At 30.2% G+C, this 11,412-nt stretch overlaps 1 protein-coding gene across 1 annotated transcript; it reads right to left on the reverse strand.

Annotated features, from left to right (window-relative positions):
* Window positions 1–1,756: 1,756 nt before the first annotated feature.
* On the reverse strand, window positions 1,757–11,012 carry LOC107005152 (ABC transporter G family member 25). Its single transcript, XM_015203661.2, has 3 exons — window positions 10,785–11,012; window positions 9,411–10,275; window positions 1,757–3,059 (listed from the first exon to the last, which is right to left on the reverse strand). The coding sequence occupies exons 1-3, from the start codon at window positions 10,902–10,904 to the stop codon at window positions 2,047–2,049; spliced, it is 1,998 nt and encodes a 665-aa protein (XP_015059147.1). The 5' UTR covers window positions 10,905–11,012; the 3' UTR covers window positions 1,757–2,046.
* Window positions 11,013–11,412: the final 400 nt, after the last annotated feature.

An 11,412-nucleotide genomic window follows, 5' to 3' on the forward strand; every position in this document is an offset into this window, starting at 1 on the left:
ACACTCATTACTAACTAAACCTAACCCAATTAATAATCCAATTATAATATCAAAATCGTCATAAACACTACTAAAACACGATGAAATTATAGATTCCTGAAAATGACATCCAAAATTATTCGAGTCTGAATCGAAGCCCCAATTAAATTTAGGTTGAGCCGCTTATTTAGGAGGACACTTTCTTTCAAAATTGAATTAGAAATTTATGATTAAAGGTAAAGAAGTAATACATCCCGAATTAATTCATGCACTTTTTTTAAATATAATTTTATAAATATTTATGATTTGTTTTAAAACCTTTAATATATTATTTTGAAAAAAAGTTACCTATGAAGTAACATCACATAATTGAGACGTAAGAATAATTAAGATGAACATAGTCAGACTTTTAAGTTTACCTGTGGTTTTTATTTAGCCACTTGAATGTATGATAATTTACTTAATTTTTAAAAACACCCTATTGGCAGTAGCTTGCATTAATAATGTGGCAGGTTTATTAATTTAGAGGGATTTAATTAGTAATGGGTGGGCGGTGGATTGATTTATAAATTATACTAATAAGTTAAATTATAACAAATAGTTGAGCGCCACATATTTTAAAAAATATTTAAATAGTTTAAATATAAAACCGTTAAATAAGTGGTCAATTTTGAACCAAAAGGTAGATGACAAGGGTATTTTGGACCCAATAGGTGAGTGAGAAGGGTATTTTGGAGCAAATAGGTGGATGGAGGGTAATTTTGTACCATTTTAAATAATTTAAGGGTATTTTAGGCCCTTTTCCGTAAAATATATACAAAAGTGCAATAAAATTGCATGGAGCCTAATTTAGAATAACATACAAATTTTTGTAGAACTATTTATCTAATACAAATTTAAACATATACATAATTTAAAATGAACCCCACGTACAAAATAAATACAAATTACACCTAAAAAACTCAAATTTTAGCAAGATACACATGGATTTTGTAATGAATACAAAATGCAACAAACAATAAAAAACAGTAAAGAACACAATTTGATAGTTTATATACAAAATGCAACATGTCAGAAAGTTATTTTCCCTGATCTTCAACAATTTTATCAATATTTTAAATATTGACATTCGAAAATGACACTTCTTCCAGATCCAATTTAATATTTTTGAGCGATTTATCGTAATATTGACACTTCTATACCTAATACTTTTTCCAGATCCATTTCCAACATACAAAATATATAAAATATTTTTGTATCTCAATACTTTGACAAAGATTGAAAATCTTTTAAATGATTTCTAAGATTTCTTTAAAAAATGAAGGATTTTGATTTAAGAAAAAGACAAGGTTTAAGTTACTTGAAAATATGGAATAATGAAAGAATCATTAGAGAAAAAGAAAAATGATAAAATTTGAATAAAAATATTTAGCGAATGAAAAGTGTAATGGAATCTATTATTTTTAGTCAAATAGTGAGTCTAATTTTTGAAATAGAAGAAAGGTAAATGAATTATATTAGGATACACTTTATTTGATAAAATATTGTCATTTTGACATTTTAAATAAATATTTTGAAGCATCCTTATTTTGACTAAATATGTTAGATGTTATAACTTGATTGCTAATTTTCCCAATTAAGTAACATAACATATTTAATTTATAATTTAAAAATTCACATAGCTAATACATGAGGAAATTGATGTATTATATTATACAAGTTGATAAATGATATAACTAATACTTGCATTACTGATGCTCAATAATCACGTATCGAATAAGAGATGAAGAAATTAAATTTCCATTTCATTGGAGTGAAACTTCTGTTTTTGAGTACCATTAACTGTACTCAATATGAGTTACAACAATGAATTTCTGGCCTTCCACCAGTTTTAGGTGCAAGTAAATAACAACATCTCTCAGGACTTTTCCCTCTTATAATACACTTCGAATTTTCCCCAGCTTTGTCAGTCACAATACTCAACAACTATATATACTATTCCCACAAAGCTAGCTAACACATTTCATCATCTAATAAAGTCAGAAACTTCCCATATTATCCCTTTGTTTATGCTCGAATTCGCCTCAATGCAAGGTAAGCGATTAATCGATATCCAACAAACATTATCAGAAGGATTCCAAGGCTCATGGATGGATGAATTTGGCCTATGATATCTTGTTCAATGAATTTGCAATTAGCTCTGTCACTTCCTTGAATACGTGAGCAGCCTAGCAAGTCTGATATCTCCTTGCCTTCGCCAAATTGGACATCGATAAGTAGCCGATAACTGTAAAATGTAGTTGATATGTACTTGATCCAAGCTAGACAAGCTGGGACTTTGTGTACATAGAACCCTCCTGTTAGAACGAATGCTAGCATCGTGACAGTGATCACGGTTGAAGCTTGTTTAGCATCCATGATTATAGCGCCAAGGGCTAGGCCGAGGCCTTGTGACACTATCACATAGCTCAACAGGACTAGTAGTGTCAAAAGGAATGCCAAGAGTTGTGGCTTTAGCCCGGCCATCCAATATGTTATGGTAAGAAACAATGTAGGCAAGATAAGGTCCATAGGTAGATCTCCAACAATTCGCGCCATGAAATAAGAGGAGAGTGTGTACATACCCGAAGCTCTTTCTTTCATGAATATAGCACGTTCTTGAGGGAACGCGAAAACAGCATTAAACGATGGGAAAACACCCCAAAAGATGGAAATGAAGAAGAGGAGGCCAAGTCTGTCCTGTATGTCCCTATAATCAGAATGCCACCACATTGAACCAGCTAATAGAGAGGCTGCAATTACTTGAAAGACTCTCAAATAATTGAACGTCTCATGTCGTCTTTCCTTTAGCCCTCTTTGAAGGAGAATGCTAAATTGATTGAACCAATCGGAAATGCAACTTCTTTTAGAACTAGCACAAGTATAGGTTCCCTTGTTCATGATTTCTTTAGGAACTATGTTTGTTGATTCCAGACAAGCTGCTTTCACCTTTGGAGCTAACACATTGTTGTAAGTGGATATCAAAGTTTGTTTTACATTAGGCTTATCTTTCTCACTTACTCCATCAAACTGGCAAATCCCTACATTGTTCAAGTTTAAGCTTTAGTCACAATTCCAATGAAGAAAAAAAAACTTCAACATATGCTTAGTCGTAGAGTTTTAACTTCTATACAATGACAGAGTCTTAACACTTTCAAGTCACTTAAAACATGATAACAAGTAATAGTACGTAGTAATATCGAAAATGAGACAAGTTATCCATGTATATAAGTTAGATTCATTTTATTAATAAACAAAAAACATAGATTTTTCAAGTCCTAAATTTGCTTATTTATATACCACAATTGATATGTCTAGGTTCTAGACAATGTCAATCCTTATTTTAGATATTCAAAGGAATATCACATCATAAAATTAAAGAAATTGCTAGTTGCAAGATGGTCATAAAGCCATAAAGGCAAAGTCCAGCTACAAAGAATACTACTTCTCTAGAACTAATTATTGAGGGGGCACCCCCTAATAAAGACATCTATAACTATTCAAGTATTTGATAATAAATTTATCAAATCAACTTGACCCTGTCAATAACATAGTCATACTTCCCCAAATTGTAAGCTACTTAATGTTACAAATGGAAAAAAAAAAGTAGATATGTATCTTTAAAGTTAGGACTATAAAAAAAGAAGAAACAATAAAGTCCCACTCAAAAATATTTTTACAAAAAGAAAGAAAAAGGATTTTGTATCACATTCTACAAAGTGTATTTTTAATAGCAAAACAAAAGTGACAATTAATTAATTAATAAGTTGTACTAGTTAGCAAGTAACAATAATAATAATAATTAGTAGTAATGAGGAAGTAATTAAAGCTGTCCAATGTTGGTGGCAAAGGGTGGAAGTCCACTAAAATAACATAATGCTCTATTACTACTATTGATAAAAGGGGCCACCATCATCTCCACTACTTATTTTTCTTCTTTCACTATTCACAAAAACACACACACAAAAAAAAAGTTCAATTTGGTGGGATGAATCTGAATGCTTATTGATTTTCAAAGGACCCTAACACGTGTTGCTATTTTATGAACTTGTTAATATTTATCAAAAGAAAAGTAGGACAAGAAAAAGAATTGTTCTTGTTGAATAAAGGAAAGGAGGTGGATAAAAGAAGAAAAAAAGAATTCTTTATAGATCAAAGATGCCTATCAATTATTTTATTTTTTTAGATTAAAAGTGAGGCTAGGTTCGAGTGTGACAAGTGTATTTCATCATTTTAGCTTAAAGTATATATATAATTAAGACACATTTATAAATCAAAAGTTATCAATTCTCTTTTATATGTTTCGTGATATAATTGGCAGTTCATATTTTATCGTCTTCATACTATTCATGGATTTACTTTAAGGTAGATATGAACTTTCCAAGAAGTTATATTCCTAATATTGTTGCGTGTCTGTCAAATTATTTAAAAATTTAGATAATTTGATTTGGGTTATATCGATAATTGAAGTAAACTCTAAACTATTTCAATTGATTCACTTGAATCATAGTGGACTTCTCTATTACTACTATTGCATAACATCTATATCTATATAGAGAAAGAAGTTATCAACTAAGGTGCACTTTGACCATGTACCACTACACTTAAAGGTAGTCAAATGATTATAAAACATTGAACTTATAAGTGAATATCATTAACAAATTACTATAGTCTACATACAATGAAATTGGCTAAGGTTTATAAAGCAAGAAGAATCAATTCACATTAGCCCCTTAATATTTTGTACTAGCAACAACATCAATTTTTATATTTATTTTATGTAGTTGACAAAAATATCATATATTATGAACTAATGGTGCTAAAAGTAGAGAAGGGTTGAAACTATCTTAGCCAATAAATATAAAAGTCCTTGGAGATCTTGATGCTCTAGCTTTATATTAATTTCCTCAAATGTTTTGATCCATCAGATAAAACATTAAATATACACATCCAAGATTTCCAAGAACCTTAACTATAATGCCTACCCTCTTAGCCTACAACAAGATAGCAAACCATGTGCTATTCTATTGTAATCCCATTATGAGTATGACACACAACAACACATGGAGGGATCCAACAAACTACATCCTCAATTTAATTGTCTTACTACTTTTTTGGTACGTTTCAAAAAGGGTGTCTTTTTCTATATATAATAAGCTTAAAATCACAAGATTCAACAATCTTCCTTTATTTTTTAAATTCTATGCTCAGTCAAACTTAGATACTTAAACTGAATCGAAATAAGTGAAATATATAATATATATGTCTATAGATAAAAGTTTGAAAGGGTGATGGTGGAGTCATTAACAAAACAACATATGATTAAATTAAGGGAAAGATCCATGTGGAGCCCTAGCTAATACAACAAAGTTTAGGAAGAGTTTTGAGGTGCTTTCTTTTTCTTTTCCTTTTCCTTTTTTGGGAGTGGGGTTAAATGCTCATGTGTACCAATTTAGTTGGTCCCATATTATAAATGGATGCTAATCTACGCAAGCAATGTTGTCACACTTCTCTAATTTGATCCATGTTATCAACATGTTGTCCAATGAAAAATCAAATAAAAGGAGCAAACCTTATTTTATGTTTTGTTTAATATTCTAAAGTATTGCATATGCACTATGGCCTCAAAACTAATATGAAAAAGAAAGAAGAAAGCAGGTCAAAGTGGAGTCCAACAATAGTTTCTATGCTATATTTATTACTTTAGAACTAATAACTTTAGCTTAGTGATATGTCCCCACACTAAACTATTCTTTGAGAATATTATAGAAAAACAAGAATCATGGAAACACCCTGCAATGACAAAGCCTCAAAATCCATAACAAAGATTTGCAAGTACTTTGAAAACAAATTTTCTTTCAAGAATGGAGTATCAATATTCTTAGTGGAGTATGACCCAATGTTGATAGAACCCCTGACCCCATAACCAGAAACAAAATGATTTGATATTGAGACAATTGTTGTGTTGCACCTTTTTTTTTTCAGGAGTGATATCTGCTGTCAACTTATTTGCATCTCGATTATTTCAATCGGTGCCAATTATTATCTTCCATCAATATATATATCAAGTGATTTTATCCGCAGAATCTTAGACAAATGGACAAATCACCTACATACTAACTAGCTAGTAGTATTATTTGTTTATATCATGATTTGAACCCTGGTCGCTAAAGTTTGCACCCACTTAATTGACCACAAAGGTACTTAGTATGACTTATTGGAAGGTTGAGTATCTCTAAATTGTGCTCCTCCATTGAAGTAGGGAAGGACCACAATTGGTACAAATCCTGCACAAAAAAACTAGCTATATATGTTCTAAAATATTGAAAGGATGGTAGAGAAGGACCATAATATCTGCACCTAAAAAACCCTATGGACCATTACCTCTTATTTCATGATATTTTACTCCTTTGATTACTTAACACAAACATAAGTTGACATTTTCTTAAAAACTTAACCAAACAAGATGATGTTTTCTACCATAATGACCAATGACGGAGCTACACTTGTCCAAAGGGAGTTAATTGACACCTTTTTGTCCAAAAAAAAAAAACCTTAGGTAATGGTTTACCATATGATACTTTTTATATTCTAAATTTTCGTAATAAAAATTCTGACTCTGCTGATCATAAGTCAATATGACCATCTTATGAAGCCCAAGTATTTTTCAAGGCCATTCATATCAATAAATCTTATGCCATCATGTTTCCCATAATCTTTCAATTCTCCATGATGATAAAGTGATGGCTATCTAAGAATTTACTCATGAGATATTAAGGGGTGCCACAACAAAGAGCAGAAATACAGAGTTAAAAAGATTGAAAAACTCTTATCAAGATGAACCATAACATGTCACTATCAAACTCTTTTCAAATATTAATAGTCAACTCTGAAATAACAAACTTCTTTCTCTTTGTTTTTCTATTAAAAAGCCAATTTTAAATAAAGGACCTAGTACTGAAGCATCCCTATCAAAGTAAAGTCAGTTAAGGTATTTGTTCTTCAGCAATTAATTCATAATCAAGAATGCCATAATACAATAACTACAGGGTCCACTTTACCTGTTACTTTTTAGTTGTTATGTTGCGTTTTTTGAAAGTCAATTTGATAAATTTTCAAATAAATTATATTAATTCGATATATTAAACTAAAAGTTTAAATCTTTAAATGTTAGTCAAAATTCTTATAAATAAAACGAAATATATTCCATCAGTGGTTCCCCACTTGAAAAAATAGCAATTAGCATCAAGTACTTTTTAGGAATGATTTATCATATTAAAATAATTCTCAGGTGTGTTTGATTTAATTAATTATTATAAACCTAATCCAATGATGCCACCTTTTTTTTCTTCTTTTTAATAGAATTTTAGAATAAGGTTTGAGTTGGAAGAAAAAAGAAAAAGTATCACCAAGTAGCATTTAAAAAAAAGAAGATGAAAGGACACGTGGAGGGTTGATATTTGTTTTACTTTTACTTAATAGCTTGTTCCACCAATTTGAACTTTCTCAAGATTCAAATTTTAGTACGTACCTATGATGAATGTTATCCACTAAAACAAAAAGTTACCACCTTTTCCATTTAAAATGATCAATGTCATAATCCACCACAACCACTTAAGGTAACGCAAGGGTCGTTTAGTCGGAAACAAATTATTTGGATTAATTATTTTTGAATTAATTATTTTAGAATTGTCATTTCATCTTTAATAGCAGATTTTGATTACAAATTTAAAAAAATTATAATATTATTTTTATTTAAAATAAATTGATCTTTTCTTTTTTATTAAAATTAAAATGTATTAAAAGTAAAAGTGTAAAAATGTTCAAGAAGATAAAATAACATATTTATTATGACATTCTGGCCAAATTCTCTGGCCAAAAATGATTTTTCCCAAATAAAATTATAATTTCAGAAAAAGTTATTTTACAATTTATCCAATCAAACATGAGATACGCTCATCTTAAAGTTAATCCTGAAATTAATTACCTCTTTAATCCTTCATACCAAGCGGGTCCTTAATCTTCACCTAAATACAAGTTAATTTCCATAGAATATTTAGTTTCCTTCCATGCCTATTAATCAGTAGAAAGTCGTTATCTTATTAGAATCGATAAGGGAAGACGTAGCTCCTCTTACTTATATTTTATCTTGTTAAACTTACACTTCATGTTGCTATGTGTTTTGTCTAGTGATAAAATATATTTATTAAAAAAAGAAGATCAAGAGGAAAAAGGATTTTATAAAAGGATTTTTTCAAAATGAAAAATAAAAGATGTAAAAAAAAATCTATATATAGTGAATAGGAGAAAGTGGCCCATAGATCCATATCTACTTTAGGACCTTTGGATCAGTTTTGCATAGGCATAATAAATTGGAACATTTAATGGTTTACTTGTTTTCATATACCTTAACAGTTATAGTAACGTTTAATTTTTAATGTTTCTAACATTATCACACCAATTATACAAACCATCTAATACCCTTGGAAGTTGATATTTTCTAGTTGTCACACCAAAAAAGAAATTTCAACTTCCCTAACACCAATAGGGGCCCTAAACCCTAATTAACTTTGTCCACATTCTATATTCTTAATCTTGACCACTAATCAATCACCTTATTATCCTAATCACCATATTGTTCTTACGCATAATTTAAAACTCAATAAATAATAAATAAAACATACATCTACGTTGCACAAGTTCTTACTTATTACTATTTTTTTACATTAGTAATACATACACATTTAACACACACAACAAATATTACACTCTTACTACTAGACCAAAGTCTAGACGTACCTCATAAACTTTCAATCAATCAATCACTAACTCTCATTTTCTTAATAAGAAAACAATCAAAACCACATCTTTTGTAGAAACTATGTGTCGCTGCCCTAAATAAAATTCAGACAACATGTACATAACACAACACCTAATTAACAGCCCATTTAATTGACTTAAAAAAAAAAACTCTTAAAGTCAAAAAAATAAAAAAACTAGATTGAGCCTTATTTTTAGTAAGTTATTTTTAATTTATTATAAGTTGTCAAATATTATCTAACTTATTTTAAGTCATTTTTAATTTATTGTAAGTTATTTTTTTTATATTTGTCGAACACTTTCCGAAGCCAAAAACTGACTTCAAAAATAAAAACTCTTTAAGTCAAAAAAATAAAAACTAGAAAGAGACGTATTTTTGATTATTAACTTATTTTAAATTATTTCAAACTTATTATTAGTTGATTTTTATCTCGTCAAAGAAATCAAAAACTGACTTAAAATTAAATTTAATCAATTACAAAAAATAATTTATTAATTTAAACTTTTGGCATAACATCAGATAAATAAATTAAAAGAAAAAAGAGGGTATTGGAGTAGAAGAGAGTACGTACCATTAGCGAGATCAAGGAGGAAATCAGCAGGATTCATGGGAAAAGATGGAGTAAACCCAACCGACTCAAAATAACTCATAGCTTCATTTCCTTTTCCAAAATACAAACACCTTCCTTCCGACAAAACCAAAACCGAGTGAAACATTTGAAAAACACGGCTCGACGGTTGGTGAACCGACGTAATTATCGTTTTCCCCTTTTTTGATAACGACTCCAGTGTCGACACCAACCGGTACGCCGCCGTCGCATCTAAACCAGACGTCGGTTCATCCAGTATTAATAAACTCGGATTTATCAACATTTCATGAGCTATACTCACTCTCTTCCTTTCACCGCCCGAAACTCCACGTATAAAGCTGTTTCCTATAATCGTATCTTCACATTTATTCAACCCTAATTCCGTGATTACCGAGTCGGTGACGGTTATTTTTTCCTTTCGGTTCAGTGAATTTGGTAATCGGAGGAGGGCACAGAAGATTAAAGTCTCTCGAACCGTTAAGTGTGGGTAAAGGACGTCGTCTTGTGTAACGAACCCGGTTCGTTTTAAGACTTGTTTAGTAAGTTTCCGGTTATTTGCGAGGATGGTTCCGGTGTAGGTGTGTCCATGGAGTCTACCTGCGAGTGCATTAAGGAACGTTGATTTACCACTACCTGATGGTCCAAGAACGGCTAGGATTTCACCTGGTGAAACCATGCCGGTAATTCCGTTCAAGATGGTACGTTCTTGATGAATTACAGCCGTTGGATTCTCGATATCAGATGATGATGTGGGCCCAGAGCTAGATGAAAACATCTTTATGAAGTTGTTGCTTCCACCACTTGTTGATTTGTTATCAAGTTTTATCCTATAACTTATGTCCATGAACTGCAAAAATAATTCAACACCATTATTGTTATTATTAATTATTAGACATAGACAAGTCAATTTTCTTCATGTCAAATCATGTTTAGTACAGTATTATTTTTTCCCACTTCACTCTCCTACTACTTGACTCTTATACTAGATTTTATGTAGACGCAGAATTTAAGAAAATAATTATTTAATGTGATTTATTTGACTCAATACGAAGCTCAAAACAATGAAAAACATACATGAAATGATGGTTTAGTCTGATACAAAATTTAAGAAAAATAAAAATCTTATAGAAGATGACTATTTGGTTTCGATCTGATATGAAATTTAAGATAATAAAAAAGTATATGAAAATGATTGTTTAACCCGATATAAAATTTAAGAAAGTAAATAATATACAGAAAATGACTATTTAGTTTAGATTTATTTGACTTGATACGAAATTTTAGACACTAAAAGATATATATATAAGAAATGATTATTTAACCTGACACGAAATTTAAGAAGAAAAGATGATTTACCTTAAGGGTGATAGGATAAGTCGAGGAAGACATGATAAAAGGGAAGTCTTTGTTTGTTTCTTCATCCATTAGTGTTGTTGCATTCATTGTTGTTGTTGTTTCTTTGCTTGTAATAGGCATTTGTGTAGTTTCTTCTTTCTTTTTTAAGAGGAAAAAGAGGGAGAAAAGGCAAAGTTATTTTTTTTTTATAGATAGAAAGACAAATGGAGAGAGTGAATTAGAATGGATGAAGAGGAACTAAGAGCTCAAGGGAGTAGCCCTATTTATTTGCTTCTAAAGAAGTGAATAGTTGCCACCTCATACTAGGTAACCCTATGGGGTATGCTACGTGGCACTTGGATCTTATAACCACCTGTACTTTCTTCTTTTACTTCAGTTTATTTTACTTTTTAAATGGGATGCGGCGTGAGTGGGTGGAGGAATGCTTTTCTCGTTTTATTTTATTTGTCGTTTTAATTTTATTTTATTTTTTAGTACTAGATATTTTTGTAAAATTTAACAGTTTTTAAAAACAAGTTTTTAATATTTAAATTTTTGAAATAAGAATTATTTTGAGATAATTTTGTATATTAAAGTAACGGTCTACATATAATTGAGGGAGTATAAGTGGAAGTGAGAAAGGCCGCCT

Source organism: Solanum pennellii, chromosome 11, assembly GCF_001406875.1.
Source record: "Solanum pennellii chromosome 11, SPENNV200".
Classification (NCBI taxonomy): domain Eukaryota; kingdom Viridiplantae; phylum Streptophyta; class Magnoliopsida; order Solanales; family Solanaceae; genus Solanum; species Solanum pennellii.